Source organism: Melozone crissalis, unplaced genomic scaffold (genome assembly GCF_028551555.1).
Source record: "Melozone crissalis strain CALT ecotype California unplaced genomic scaffold, PUWL_Pcris_2 ptg000090l_1, whole genome shotgun sequence".
Lineage (NCBI taxonomy): Eukaryota > Metazoa > Chordata > Aves > Passeriformes > Passerellidae > Melozone > Melozone crissalis.
The window spans coordinates 5808665-5825501 of NW_026535867.1; the positions used below are offsets into that span (position 1 = coordinate 5808665).

A 16837-nucleotide genomic window follows, 5' to 3' on the forward strand; every position below is an offset into this window, starting at 1 on the left:
CCTTCATGAATAGGAAAACTTTTAATGTTTTAAGACTTGCAGCTCAATTCATAAGGGTGATAAAACTGACAGAATACTTAAGATGAAAAAGGAATCTTGCCAATTGCTATCTCTTCTAGGAGACAAGAAATCTTTTTGATTTCTCATTTAAAATACTATGCAGCTCAATAATTTTGCTCTCGGGTGTATTGAGTTGAGTGCTATGCCTTTTCTGTGCCAGAATTAACGTATTTAAACTTGGATCTTTCTCAGGTTTGTCTTCAGGGTACCATCACATAATACCTCCACTGAGCTATGCACTTCACCAATGAGTAGAAGTGAGAGGAAACCAGAAAAATGAAAGCTATTGCTGAGGGCTTGGGTTCTGGAGTACCTGGTCAGGTTGAGAGACAGAGGTTTTATTATGTGGTTACAGTATAACACTCGAAGCCTGATACCCAGATTTCCATAACTAGAGCAGGGAGGAATACTGCTTCAGAAACATTTGCTTCTGCTTTCAGGACTGCAGGAAGTTAGCTTTTCTCCATTTTTATAGTTGCAGTGCTATGGATCTCAGCATAGATTAACTTCTGGCTCATTTTCTGAGAAGCAAATGTTTTCATTAGTTGGTTTTAGATGACGTTTTTTGGCTTGGGAAGAGCATATGACCTCTCAGGTCATGAACATGAACACTTCTCAATGAAGAACAGTGCAATAAATGTGATGCTGTAAAGTTGGTTCTTTTTTGTATGACCTATGCAACCAAATAGTGATCTGTGCATATTGGAAAGGTCCAGAATTTCTGTCTGCATAACAGTACTCCATGAAAGGTCCAGAGTTGTAATAAACAGATATATTAGTACAATAAATATTCCTATATCTAGGAGCATCGGCATTTTTTGTTGATATCAGTCACATTTCAAGAAATTCTGGGCAAAAGGCTGTTCATGAAAATATTCATGCATTATTCCATTAGAAAATCTAAGACAAAACCAAGAAAGCAGGGTGGTTTATTCTTTTGCTGTTTATGGTGTTCATTTTCTAACGTATTTGCATAAATGGGCATATGTCTGTGGATATGGGTATAGCCATAATATATATAAAGGGTAAATAGTTTTGAAGAATTTTATTGTTTTCACAGTAAATATAATTTCTTACTTTTCCCTCCAAAGAACAATTTGCAACCATTAGCTTATATTTGCCTAATCTGTATTCAGATACTCCAGAGTAACTTGTTTCTGATCTTAAAAAAACTAAAAACCAATAAAACAGTGTTGGGCTTCTAGATCTAGTAAACATTAAGATATACTATTTTAAGAACAAAACCAAATAAATCTTCTGATTTACAATCCACTCTAGATATAAACCAGGAACTTGGTCTAGAACTATATTGAGATCCTGTTCAGAGCAGCACAAATTTGCCAATTATTTCAGTTATATATAAATTACAATCAGCATTTTCATACTCTAAGTGTAGCTATGAATACTGACTTTTATGTGTTGAAAATAAACTTTGGTTTTGGTAAAGGAAGCTGAGGGGAGATCTTATCACTCTCTGCAACTCCCTGAAATAAGGTTGTTGTGAGGTGAGGGCTGGTCCCTTCCCCTCAGAGATAGACAACAGAGCATGACATCAAGTTGGGCCAAGAAGGGTTTAGGTCAGGTATTGTCCCAACCCACTCCTGAAGGCAGAGTAACTGAGGTTCTTGTTATTAATAGATCCCTTTGGGCAGATTAGAGTGAAACAACACCACTCAATGACCAATCTGTGTACACATGGCAAGCTTATTTTAGAAAAATTTGATTGCAGTGGGAAGGTGGTTTGCAGCCATTTTGGTTATTATCTATAGAAATGAAGCAATATAGAAGTGTAAAGATATCACTTAAGAAAATATATAAAGAAAAGAAAGAAAAAGAAAGGATAAGTGTAGATAGTGAAGAGGAAAGAAAGAAATGCCCATCAGTGCATCAGGCAATTAGATTTTGATTGCAATTTTGATGCCCATTGGTCAAAGTGATGATCTCAGTCTTGATCCATTGGGGGTGAAGGAAGCCTGCACAACATAAAGTTCAATGTGTTCAGGTGGGAATGCCCAGGTACCTCCCCTGGGAAAGGGGCAGTTAAACACTCTCTGCTGCAACACTGGGTGTCATGCACAGTCCTCTGGTGGAAGTCTCCAGAAATGAGTCCGACTGCAGTTTGGGTATTTTTGATTGTTTATGGCACCTTCTACAGCAGGACAGCTGCTTGTCATACCAGTGTAGTTGGGCCAGTTATGCATCATCAGAAGGAATTAATATCTTCAGACCTTTGTGTGAGTGTGAATGTCCTGATAGTACACAAACAAGTTGTGTACAGGAGGAAATCAGCATAATAAAAATATTCCACCTTGCAGGATCTGCTCTTCATTGTTTAATTTTGATAAGTATTTAATCTTTCATCTTTCCATACAGGTAATTCTCAGTGTGTGAATAATTTTGGTGTTGAATTACAAGTATTTTTATACAAATCATAATTTTTTCTCCTTTAGAAGGGCCCACTCCAAATGTTAATCCCAAGCATTCACATTCTACCGATGCTCTTCCCAGCTGCTCTTGAAATTTTTTTTGCCTGCATCTCTTGATAACTCTAAGAAGCTTTTGCACAAAAGTTCACATCTCAGTATATTTATAGAGTCATAGTGAAAATGAACAGATGAGTTGGAGATGGAGATGAAGAGCAGATATCTAAAGTTAGGTGTTGTGAATCCCATCTTATTCCTACTTATTGACAGTGAACCTTGCCTACTTTTTGTGAATCTTGACACCAAAGTACATGGCACACTTACTGAAATATCTTGTTTAATGTCCAAATGAGTCTGTGTCAGGTTTAACAGATTCAGTTTGGTTAACAGTCCATCCTAGAATTTTTAGTTGTTGACACTGGGCTTCCCTGTCATTACTTCAAACAAAATTTCAGTCTGAATAATTAGCTTCTTTCTTTCTGGTGTACTTTGCCACCTGCCATATGAAATTTGGAAGCTGAATTTAGTGGTGTTGCAAATTATGCCTTGATATTTTCTTTTAAAATACATTTAATGCCATGTTAAAAGAGCATTGGTGTTTGTCTGATATTTTTGATATGAAGAAATCTGTGGCCCACTTATAAAAATAATTAGTATAAATTCTAAGTAGTTATCTATCATCCTTCAGTATGGATAAGTACTTCAATATAAAAATAAATGTATAAAAACATTAATTTCACATTTTCATTGCAGGATAGAGGAAGAAAAGAATATTTTATCAGAATTTCAAGACGATTTGAACAAGTTGATTTTATGGTTAGAGGAAACAGAGAACGTTATTTGTATTCCCCTTGAAAAAGGGAATGAAGACCAGTTGAGAGACTGCCTGAGCAAAGTAAAGGTATTGTAAGGTCTATTCTTAATATTTTCTTACTTTACCAATTCTACACTGAAGGAAATTAAGAGCTATTTTCCAAAATGGTTTCTGACATCAAACACAGCATCCCTATAACTTTTTAGACAAATCAAAGCTGGGAATTTCAAAACCCAGGTACAAATATATATTGATCATAAGACTAATGGAAAATCTACTGAAAGAAAAATATCCCAAAACTAGGAAATTAATCGTTATCTTTTTCATCCTCATTTCTTAACTCAGAATATGACTGGTTTATATGTATAGCATTTCTCTATTGATGTCTTGTTAACATTTTACAGCTTCTCACTTATTAAATGGTATTCAGTATTTCACAAGAGGATCCAGAACTGCATGCATAATTATAAATGTCAACTCATTAAAATATCACTGCAGCATTTTCTAGACTAAACATCTAGGTGACTTATTTTTTAGAATACTTAAAAAAATCCAATCAGAATATTAAATATTTGTTTTTAAGGGCTGGAATATTTTCACCGATATGTTAGAGTTTGATAATGCTGATAAAAATATTCAACAGAAGTTTTTCTGTTTAGTCTTTTGAAATGTGTTCAGTAGAATAACTATTTTTAATTACTTATATAATAATAAATTGAACTGTAATTGGAAAATGCATATTACTTATAGAATATATGCCTAAAGGTTTTTCTATCCTCTCTTGCGGTTAGGCACCTAGTAATCCTTTTTGTAAATCCAAGTTTAACAAATTCAACTAGTGATGAATAGAGCATTAAAGAATCTGAAGAAAACTTTTCAGTTTGTTCTATCCTTCTCACAACAAAGTTAAAGAAAAAAACAATCCAGAGGATTATTTAGTAAAAATCTACCTTCAAGTTTCTTTTTAAGTAAACATAGGATAAATATAGTTTCATGTCATGGAGACTCAACCATGTGGTGAGGTTGTCCTTCTGTTTAGCAGAAGATGCCATTGAGTTGATAAGGGAATTTGTAAGTCTCTGTTGTTGAGGATATCAGGTCCAAGGCAAATAAATTCTTTTAAGGGATGTTAGATGCATCTTACAGTTTGCAGAAGTGATTAAGGCTTTAAAAACGAAATATATTGTTCAGAACCAGGAAGGGTCCACTCTTCACATACACAAATATTTGCTATATAATATTCCTAAGGGATATATAGTACAAATATAAGGTGTTAGCATCTCTTATTTGTATCTTGTTTTTACAGTCCATCTTCTTTTGGTGCTGCACAAAAGGGAATACATCCCAATGGAGCAAATATTAATGCATTACCTTGCAGCATGGCTCATTTTATACCTACCTGCCTTTGTTAATAATCAAGAACAAACAAGGAAAACCCCAGAACAGTAAAAACCTTGAAGTGAGATTAACCTAACTTGATAAATTAAGTTACTCCGACAATATAAGTTTTCAGTAATGACATATGTGTTTGAGAACTGGTACATTTTGATCATTTTGATGCTGCCTTGCTTTTCCTTTTGGCTTTCCTTTTTTTTTTATTTTTTATTATTTTCTCTTTTTTTAGTTGGACATACATGACCATTCTTAATTAAGCCATTAAACTGGAGTGGAGGGCTTTTCACCACATGCCATCTGGGTGGCAGTTCACAGACTGAAACATACTAAAACATTTCTCCACAGTTCTTGCTCCATAGCATATTACAATATTATTAAAATTGATATACGTATTGAGTATCCAGGTCTGGAATTTATAATCTAATAGTGATTGATATCCTGAGAAACCCTGTATTATGTCACATAGAACTCTCTTTAGACTTCATTGACTAATACAGTCTCTTTGGGTTCTTTTTTTTTTTTTTCAGCCTTCTACATTCACAAAGCGACAGTTATTTTGTCTTGAATTGAGTTTATTCCTTTGGCTGATACACAAATCAATAAGGGTCAAGAAAAGAGAGCTGAAAATCCTACCACAGTTCATCTTAACTGCTGTATTTGTCTGTTCCAGTTAAGAGTTGGAGAACTGCCGCCCCACAAGGGAATACTGAAACGATTAAATGAAACTGGAGGAATAGCACTTGGAAGTGCATCACTGAACCCAGACAAAAAACATAAGCTGGAGAGTACACTGAAGGAGGCTAACCATCGTTTGTTAAAGGTTAGACATATTACTGATATAACTGTGATATAAAATTTTAATCTGCAGTGAATATTTACATTATATATTTTCTGGTATGTATAATTTTTCACTGTATGAAGAGATGTTTGTGTGCATAATGAACCTGAGGAAGAAAACTGGATACAATACACTGCTGTGAGAAACAGTGATAGCAAGACCATTACTGACTAGAGTGATGATGTTGCACTCAAACATAGTCACTAAATTACAGTTCTTCTACTTAAGGGTGGAATTCACAGCATCATTTTTGTAGCCTGTTGCTTTTGCTGAAACAGCAAATATTTCAGGCTTTGTGACTCAGGTGTGTGAGAGGCAGATATTTGATTTTCTTTATGGAAATGATTCCCAAATCTCTTCTGTTTCCAATCCCAAGGTGAACACTGTAACCACTGTTTCACCTTCCACCACACTTCTACCAACCTTAAGCATTCACTTCTGTTTTTTGTGTAGCAAAGTAACAAATATTTTGCTTTCTGGGATCTCCATACTGATAGAAAGAAGTAAAGGGGGACTTTGTTCTGTTTTATTGTGGAAATAGCATATTTTTGTGTTGAAAAATGGTGAAAATGAGTAGCAAATCTGGTAAAGAAAGGTAGATAATTTGTTTTCTTAGTAGAAATGATAGAAAGCATTGTCCAGAGAACTACTGCCCAAGGTATGGATTAGCCTGCTTGGAAATAATCAAGGTAGAATCAGTTGAAGAATTTCTGTTGAGACTGATTTCAAAGTCAGTCAGGGGCATTAATCTGTGGTATCTGTTAAAGTTACCAGGATTCTGGGGCAAAAAGGAATATTTCATTGTGTTTAGTTCTATGGCGGGGGGGGGGGGGGGGGGGGGTGGGGAGTGAGAAAATAATCTTCTATTACCTTGCTGGAAAGAAGGTCTTCTGGTCAAGAATACGTCCTGGGTTCTCTGTTACCATTTCCATGAATACAGTTGAATTTCAAGAACAGATCTGAGAAATAAAAAAGAATTTGATATGGTAACTCCTACTAGTTTCTTCCTAATAGAAACAGTCTGGCAAAGTTCAGAAAATCAGCTAATGACTCAGGCAAAAGTGGATAATAAATATTGATCACATCCACAATCTCCAGATTGGACACATAAATCATTATATCAATGGTTGGACAGAAGTATCTTTTTCTCTATAAATGGGCTTCTGAAATCAATGTATATAGAAGAATTCAGAACACTTCAAGATCAAAACAATGTTATCTACTGGCTGAAGGAAGCACATACATAGCTAAATTCAGGGGCTGTGTTAATACCTAAGCTACGATACTAAAAAGACAGCATTAGTTTTCAGGAGAAACTAATTAACTTTTAGTCAGATCACATATATATATATTTTAAGAAAATTTGTCACTGAAGGTAGCATTTTATGGATTAGTCATATACCTAAAAACTTGGAATTTTCATTTTCTGCTGGCTGATGCAAAAATATTTCAGGTCGCCTGTCACAGAGCAACCATGAATGTTGTTGAAAGCACTTAGGTTTGGGTGGAATATGTGAGACAAAAACTACTGTTTAGTGAATCATTACAATTTACTGATTTTTTGTAATTTTATGTCTCCTAGATCTAATGTGTCTGGCAAGATAATTATTCTTGGAATTTCTTACTTGAAAAATTTCATTTACTACTAAAAAAACATAAACCAAGGAAAGAAATCTTCCTTTGGAGATTACTTACCACGTGATTTTTTATCTCTGTTGTCTACCCATGGAGGTGTATAAAACTGAGTTCTCATTTTCCCTTGGTCTCTGAAGAGAATCTGCAAAATGCAGTGGTTTGGTTTTCTTGTGCTTTTTTTGTCTATTTTTTTTTTAAGAACAGAAATTGAATTTGAAAATTACAAAACCAATCGAATTTGAAAATTACAAAACCGCATGCATACATCTTCCCTGAAGGTGCTCTCTTTCTCAGGTTTTCTGTTTTCTCTGTGATCTTGGCAGATGTAGAAAACAAAGCAAAACAAAACAAAATATTAGACACTTGTTTTGGGGTTCAGTAAGATTCTCCCAAGGACACTGAAGCAAAAAATAATTACTTTTTAATTTTCGTATGTTTTACTGTTACTCATTATTTGTTTAGGAAACCTCAATTATTTGTTTCACTTTCTGCCCTGAAAATTTGGGGCCTGAATTAAAACTAGAAGTCATGGAAAGAAACTCTGCGAGCCTGACAGTGGAACTTAATGTTCTATTTGTTCAGCTGTAGATATGGATATGTAAGCACTGGAAAAACCCCAGAGATATTTACTCTGAGCCAAAGCTCACAGGATGGGCACTTTTATATCAGGCAAACTTCTTAGGTCACCTGAGGGGGATTCTGTAGTCAGTGGTTTTGATGAGGATATATTTTTTGTGTTCCTCAAAGCACAGTAGACAAACATCATCATACAGAGATTTCTCTGGGGCTTTTCTGTCTCTCCACCTCCCCTTAAGAGCTTATTTTACACTTTAATCCTTTGTTTCAAATTGTAAGTTTTGTTTTCTGGCATCTCTATTAGAAATGAACATGCAACAATCTACTGTTTATTTTGCAGGATGATACTATTTTCAAGATATGAAACATACATGACAGATAAATAATAGGTCCTTATCAGGTATACACTAGAGTAATTCTGCTTGCTTCAGAGAAGCTGGGAAAATTTACACTAGGTGAGGATGTGGCCAAATATCTCCTAAAGTTATCACAAATTTTTGTTTTGCCTTGATCTGCCAAGCAGAGGAATAGGGGACAACACCTGTGAGTCTTAACCTTCAAGGTGACATATTTGAAATAAGTCATGTTCAAACCTTTTTTACAGTCACAGAAACTGTTGCCCTACAGCAATAGAAATATCCTAGAAAAGAAATTTAGTGCGAAGGGAATTGCGGGCACATAAAAGTATCTTTTTAGCTTTTAATTCAGAATTGTCTTTGCTTTTGGGTGTTTATATCACGTGCTGATGACCTTGAGAGTAGATATGTGAAGAGTTTTTCTTCCTTTGGATAATAATGATTTTGACACCACATTTCTTTATAGAACTTTATTAAATAGTGATTCCAATTGGCTGTTACCTAATTCAGTATAGTTTAGGCAGAGAATGAAGATTAAAGCCCACATTTGAAAGGCTAGAATTTTTAATTCTATCCTCGTTTTACTTATTGTACCCTCTCCAAAGCCAGTATTTCTTGTAAAAATGAAAATAGCACTATCTTAGTGAAGTCTTAATATTATGAAAAATGAAGTGGTTTATGACCATTTTTATGCCTTCACATCAAGAATTTTTCATTTATTTTCAAAGCTTAAAGTATCTTGTGCTGTGATAGCCAAGTAAGGTAACCACCTAGTGCTTCAAAGCACACAAAAGGGTACTCAGCACTGGAGTTTGTGATGAATTCAGTTCTTGTCATATACCACCTGCCATGGCATGTAACAGATCTGTAATGGGTTTCTTACCTTTTACTGTGCAGTAAATGGATTGATAGATTAGGTCTGAGACCAGTGAACCATGGAATCAGAGGTTTGCTGGAAGGAGTTTATTACTCTTTAATATTATTCTTGGTCTGCTGTCAGCCAAGAGCGATGAGCTAAATTATCTGAAAGTAAGCTGGATGCCAAAATCAGCATTCTCCTCATTTATCCACCTTAGTCTTCACAACATCTACTGTATGTATTATGAAGGTTATTATAAGTGCCTGATGGAGACATTTTGTTTTGCTGCCTTTTAATTTGTCTACTAGTATTAGTTCTAATTACTAGACACTGAAGAGACTATTTCACTGTTTATTGCCACAGCAAATCAATTTGTTGTGCTATGTGGACAAGATAAAAATTAGAGTGGAGTGACATGGCTATAATTTGTGAACATTTTCTGTACCACCAGAACAGGCGTAGGTTGTCTTAGCTTGGTTGATCAAGTGTAGAGAAAAACAGATGGGCCCAAAAGTGCAGAAACACAAAGTCGTAACAAGGTTATAGTTCACGTATTATAACTTGCCTTGAGTAGAAATTATTCATAGATTACCTACAATGACATAAAATTTCCAGCATGTCAATGCAACTTAATTCGAGCTCACAGTTGGAACTACTGCAATTGCTGCTGTTGTTATTTGTGGTATGGAGGGGAAAATTTGTTGGAAAATGAATGCAGTTTGATTTCTGTTCTTTCAATTTGAAATAAGAATAGTATAACTGGCCTTTTAGGGATCAGAAGGTTGACATTTTCCTGAATTTACTTTCATTTAATGAGTGACCTAATTCCATTAAATATAATAAAGTCTTTTGTTATGCTGAATTTCCTCTGACAGCTTGTCATAGATGGCTAATTAAGTGTAGGCCACATTCATGTTATCATCAGCCATATTCAAAAGTGGCCTCATGTGTAGCAAAAACAAATTTGATATAAATGTTTTTTGGACAAACATGAGAGTGTCACAAGCCCTAAGAAACAAGTATGTATATGCTTAATTTTTTTTTTTAATTTGCATATTGCTAGCAGCCAGTATGAATTAAAAATTTAAAAGCTAAGCAAAGAAAAATATGAAATACAGTCAAGTCATGCAGGGGCAAAAAGTCTGTATTAGCCATTGAAGCCATGAAAGCATGATTGAATACATGTATGTGTGTATATACACAATATATATCAAATTATCTTGCCAACCATCTTAAAATTCCTTATTATTCTTGTTTGCCATACAAATCCAGAATATAATAATCATATACTTAAGAAGTTATGCCAAGAATTTGAATGTAAGAAGTACTAATTTTCAAGACATATGTGCTGACATATGAGTTTACATTGAGTTAATATTGATGCCAAATTACTAGATATCAAGTACTTCAGGCAAATCATTACACATTTTTCTACTACAAAGTTCTGTGTATCCGAGAGAGATTTCACTTGTAATGGGCAATGCTCAGATACTACTGTGCACCAATCAATTGCAACGACTTGGGCTTTCTAAAACTTCAGTTCCAAGACATACACTGCCTTTGTGTGTCAAGTTTTTCATCCATCTCTATTAAGAAGGACCATAGAGGCTTAAAATCAATGTTTTACTCTTTGCTGTTTACAAGATAAAGATTATACTTTAATTAAATAGACCTGTCTGTATAGCAACATGCCTATGTAATTAAAATTCCCACAAATGCAATAGTCTAAAATAAAGTTTTCCTCAACCCTGGATGTACAGACAGACTGAGGAGTGGGATCACTGTGGGAATGGACCTGGAGGTTCTGGTTGATGGAAAGTTGGGTGTGAGCCAGCAGGGCCCTGGCAGCCAGGAGGGACATCCCTGTCCTGGGGCATCAGGGACAGCATGGCCAGCTGGGCAAGGGAGGGGATTGTCCTGCTCTGCTCTGCGGGGGCCTCACCTCAAGTGCATGGGACAGTTTTAGGTGCCACAGTATTAAAAAGATATTAAGCTGACCTGATATTAAAAGATATTAATCCAGACCTGATTCTCAGCACAACTGCTAAGTTTGGCTTTCTTTGTGGATATATTCTTCTCCTCCCAGCCTTGTTTACTTCTCCCTAGACCTGAGATAATAGGACAATAGTATCACCTTTATCTTACCTCAAGCTCCCATCAGGTGGCTTAGCTCACAGTCCAGTTCCCATGAGGAAGCACATTCACATGGGGAGTGGGTTTTGGTGGTCACAGTTTCTTTATACAATTTTGCCATAATGGGCAAAATCCTAAATTTAAGTCTTTAACCACTGCTGTCCCTCCCAGAACTGTGTGTAGCCTGAGGGATATATATGGTACTTTCTGCTGTAAACCAGGGAAAGGACCTTTAGGGCATATTGCATTTATTTTAAAATAATTTTTCTGTCAGAATATCCTTCATTAAGAATTACTGAAAGAGCTAGACTCTAAAGCCTTTGTGGCTGCTTTTGGATTTCAGGAACTGAATAAGAAAAAAAGATAAAGAAAAGATATTCTTGGGCTAGATTATTTAGCAGAGATTTAAGGTAGAGGGACTTGTGCTCAAAAATGTCCTTGACAAAGGAGAATTGCTGAGAGTGGAGAGCAGAATGAATGACAATTAGTTACAAGTATTACATATAAAAATAAAGATATTCAGAAGACTGTGATATATGTGATCATATTACCATAGAAGAAAAACAAATCAAGTCTTTGAGGTGGGGGAGTATTTGGTTGCTTCTTAAAAATCTAGACAGCCAGATGAAGCAGAAAATTGTTTGGGGCATTGTTTCTTTGGACTGCTTTAGTTTTCTGCATTCATGGGGAAAAAAAAAGATTTTTTTAATAAAAATGAAAGTTGAGAATATTACAAATATTCCATTGAGAAGATTTTGAAAAAAACAAGACCAAATAAACACTTGCCAAGGTCAAGTCCTGGGAGCCTTGCAAGGCAACATGAAATGGTAGATAAAAAGCAAATAAAACTCTTCTATATTTAGCAAATAAAATCTTCTATACATATTTTTAGTAGCCTGCTTTAATCTTCCCTTAATAATAAAATCTTTACTCCAACTTTGTCAGAGACACTCTGGCTGATAAATATTCATGAGTTTAAAGGAATTACATGGATTTTGTTTTAAAGTCAATATTGAGTTTGCTAATGCAAATGGCTCAGTTAATTAACTAAATGGCATCCTAAACTGAACTTATATGAAACTCTTTTGTACACTGATTGTTTTTCATGAAGAAATGATGCATATAAATCAACTTTTCCTTCTTCCATTTTAAATCATTCTTTAGTACATGCTCTAGGGATGGTGATTTTGAGCAGATCAAACTTTCTGAGCAGTGGCTGTAAGAATTTCTGTTTCATGTAATCATCTTACAAGTGCTATGGAAGTGTCAGTTATGATTTATCAATAAATCTGAATTGAAGTTTGCATTTAATAGTTGTTATGACTTCAGTTATTTCTTTATTATCCAAGTCCTCCCTTGGATGATATCAAACTGCTTTCAGTCCAGTTGTGCTCTGGGCTGATTGCAGTGTAGTCAGTCACTGTCACTTCTTTTCCTAATATTTGCATTTTTTTCAGAAATGGAATGGTTAAGAGGAAGCTGCTGCTTGATTTGCATTTAGTAAGCAAAGAAATTCATACAGAAAGCTTCCTCAGTTCTTCATACAGAATACTTCATTTTTCTCTATGCAAACAATTCTGATTTTTTTAAAACGTGACACTGTCAGCTATCCTATATTTGAAGCCTATTTTCATGTAGTGCTTTGTATAACTAAGTGATTCTCCCAAGGGGGCCATACAAAAATAACAATTTTGAAAGTCTTCACAGATATCCCACCACATACTTTTGCTCCTCTTTATTGCAACTACCCATATCAGGATAGCTAAATTTTAATCCACTCAGATTCCTCAAAATAAGCTCTGTTTATAAGTGCTGTCCTCTTTGAGTTTGGTGAGGTAGATAGCAAGAAAAAGAGGTACTTTAGTATTGGAGGAAGAAACTGACATATTTTCACTGCTGTTAAAATGATGGGATTTGGGATTTCTTTGCTCTCCACTTACCACTAAGAAAATTCTTCATATTCTTTTTGGAAAAATTACATGTTGGAGAGATGCATGTCCTCATCTGTATTCTCAAATATCTGGGTAATAACTGCATTATTTTCTCTTTAATCATTTCAGGTAAACAGGGAGAGAGGTTGATTTGTGAGAGAGAAGTGATGTTTGAAATCTGGCATCAGTCACTTGAAATATAATAAGTACAAGTCATTTCAGTGGCTTTCCTTACTTTTATTTATAATGATGCCTAACTAGTAATATGTCATCAAGTTAATTAATTTGCAATAGCATTTCTGTCTTTTGCAAAACTATTCCCCAATATTTGATATTCCTTACTTACTGTCTCTACCTAATTAGTTTCAACTTTTTCATTTTGAGCATTGCTCTCGAGTTAAAAGATTGAGCTGTAACTCTACAGCCATTATTTTAATTGATACTGCATTAATTGAATCTACTTTCTGGATATTCATAAGAATTAAACACAATAGGCAAACAGACTATTATTTTACATCAGGTGACATACTTTATAAAAATTATTCCTCCCTTTATACCTGTTATCATAAGAACTGATATTCCTTTGCATCTGCAGAGCTCTAATCCTTCCCATAGTGCATGCACACAACTGTGTGCAGACTGAAAAATAACAATATAAAGCTCAAATGAGAAATAGCAGTGGAAAATTGGAACAAGGGAAATGATCAAGGTGATATAAACTGCCAGTATGAGCTTAGGTAAGGTTTGGCACCAAAGTAATCAGATTGGGGTAGGGGTAGAATCAGCATAGTACTGTGTTGTTTAGGCTACTTGTGCAGTAAAATTTAATATGTGGGAAATGGTCTGATAGTTTCAGATTAGAATAAAATTGAATATTGTGAAGACCAGTATCAGTTGGTAAAATTAAGCTCTTCTGCTGTTTTGTCATTTAGAGCTTAAATCTTTCCCATTTTTCTGTCACTAAGCTTCCAATTAATCTTACTTAATTAGCACTTGAACTAAAGTACAAAATTTTAGAGTATCACATGCTTTGAGATTAATGTTTGGACACTTAACATTGAAATTATATTGTCCTTTGATGTTGAACTCAGATTTGTTTTCTTTGAAAGTATAATCCATATTTTTGGTGTTTCCACTTGCAAATTTATTTCACATCTTTGGTTGCAAACCAAGGGGTATTGTCAATGTTCATCTGTTGTGAAATAAGGAAAAGTTGAAAATGTTTGATTTGTACTGAAAGGGATAACCCAGATTTTTAGAAAAATGTTCCAACTGAAGTTAGTTTTATTCAATTCATTTTTTTATTTGCACCCTGTCTTCCTTGCCAGTCTGTAGCACTGCTTCATCAGGCCTGTGTCAGTCCTAGGCAGACCCTGGGGAAAGCATTTCATGTTTGCCCCGTTTTCACTCTGCTGCTGGTTTTGCCTTATGGCCACTGTTCCTATTGGTTGTCACTCTCAGAAAAGAACTTCAGCCACCATCTGATAAAACTTGGCAGTCTTTCTTAAATAGGACGGAAAGACATGAGATACCAAAGGGAATGAAAGTAAATAAACACTGTAATGTTACCCCAAGACAACAAGTGAATAAAAGGAGGATGGGGCCCAAAGCAAAAACATAAAAGAGAGTATTGAAGTGGGACACTAGCTGCTGCCCATTGCTCCCTGGAGGCATCCAAGAACTTCTCCCAACTCATTCAGAAAGCCCAGAAACAACAGCTGTGGGACTGTTGTGGCTCCCACCAGCACTGGAATCCCACCTCAGGGGTGCATCTCCTGGAGCTGTGAAGAGCAGGCTGGAAGGACTGTGAGTAAAACAGTAGGGAAGGTTCTGGAGGGCCCCTCTCCACATGTACTCCTCTGCCACAGGAAGGGCATAAATCTGAACAGCCAGTCATCATGCCCATGTCCATTACTCCGTGGAGGTTTTCCAATTTGTGCTTCTGGTGAGCTGCAGAATTAGCTCAGGAAACAAGCTGTCCCCCAGGAGACAGTCTGCAACAGTACCTTGGCTTGATAGGCAGACTTGTAATTACCTTAAACTCATCAGGCTCTAATTTGATTAGCCAGCTTGACGGCTTTATGCCAGAGCTTACAAAAAACCCCAAACAAACCACAATGAGCTGGCAAATGAAATCCCTTATAACCAGAATCTAAGGCTCTGATCCCCACAAAATGGCATGTGACACATTACTTGGGTTTTACAAGGATTTGCCTTGTTAAACACTTACCTGTAGCCCCAACCTGAGTTGGTGAAAGTTTTTTATTTATTTGCTGTTGTTCTTTTTATCTCTGTGGTAAAATTAGATGACACTACCATATATAATTAACTGATTTAATAGATTTCTTTATTTTTATATTAAAAATATTGCAATCCTATATTTGTGCTATAATTTTAGAACATGCAAATTTGATACAATTTGTAAGAAGAGGCTGCATTTATTTAAATTACAGTTTACCTCTCATCCTAGGTGGGATAAATAAATATTTTGAAAACAGTGGCTGAAGTACAGCTTGTCATCAAATCTTAATCATTCAACTTCTGCTGCTCTGGATGGACTATGCCTTAGTATATAATTGGTTACTTCCCCCTTTCTCTTCCTCTCCTCAAAACCTCTACAATTTTTTTTTCTCTCTCCTATATTACACCCAAAATACTTGATTAATGTTGATTGGAAGCAGATTAATTTAAATTTCAGATATTCAGAAGTTAGCTTGGATTTTTGTCTGCCTATGACTACCTATTTTCTTTCAGTTGTATTTCTGTGGAACTTATTTACATTAATATTAAAGCTAGTAAACATTAGAGATTAACACTCAAAAGTTGTAAGAAAGATGAAACCAATCTTGTATGAAATTAGGCCAAGGTCTGCATAAATTTTGAGTTAGCACATAAGGGAAATGAATGCATTTTTAATTGTTTTCTTTCTTTTCTGGAGCCATTCTGGAAAAGCAGATTTTAAAATTATATATTATATCTATAATAAATTCTATTAAAACATATTTTTAAATTGTATTTTAAAATATTAGGAAGACAGTAAAAGTAATTTGTTTCATGGATGTTCTTCATTAAATAGGATGTTAAGAGGTTTTTATAATGAACAATGGAGGCAATGTAATATGTGGCAAACCAACTTGAATTACAAATACCCCTTCCATACAGTCTAAAAAATCACATGCAGGGATTAGGCAGAGAAATTATTTTAGAACCTACAAATCAATATTCTCACAGAAAATTTTTAAAGAACCGTACATGTAATGAGACAGTTGTGCTCCTTGCATTCTCCCAGCATCTGGTGGCTTGGCTTTAGTATCACTCATTGCTTATATGACTCTGAGCTTGGATTGATTGTTTTCTGAAAAATTTCAGGGATTAGAAGCACAGGGCACTAAAACCTCTGTAGCCAGGCAATATGATAGTGGTGCTACCATTAAAGATGCTTAACTTTAAAGGGAATGTATTTTATATTGTGTGTCACAGAAATCTCATGTTTTGCCACCTTTAAGAGGATTACTTTGGTAAAAATTATGCTTTAAAAAATGAACGTGAGGAAACCTTACTTTTCCTGATCTGGAAAACTGACCATATTTCTTGGCTGATTTTACTGATGAACCTCTATAGTTCTGGATCTGCCCATGCCCTGTATTTGCTGCTTTGTTGTTTTTTGGGTTTTTGGGTTTTTTTGGAATGTACAGATGGTTTCTCCCCTAGGATATGTTTGCAATGTTGCCCATGGTGTGGAGTTGTGACACCTCACCTCTCTAGCTGTAGAAAACAGTCTGAGAAAGACAGCATGGAGCTTTGTGTTGGCTCATTT

General features: G+C 35.2%; 1 protein-coding gene across 6 annotated transcripts in view; it reads left to right on the top strand.

Moving 5' to 3' along the window:
- The window catches only part of DMD (dystrophin), a 1043683-nt gene that overhangs the window by 658414 nt on the left and 368432 nt on the right, over window positions 1-16837 (top strand). For all 6 annotated transcript variants that reach the window (XM_054291254.1, XM_054291257.1, XM_054291256.1 and 3 more), the window contains 2 exons: window positions 3237-3384; window positions 5363-5512. In XM_054291254.1, the coding sequence (XP_054147229.1) occupies window positions 3237-3384; window positions 5363-5512 (298 nt within the window). The remainder of the gene's footprint in view (window positions 1-3236; window positions 3385-5362; window positions 5513-16837) is intronic.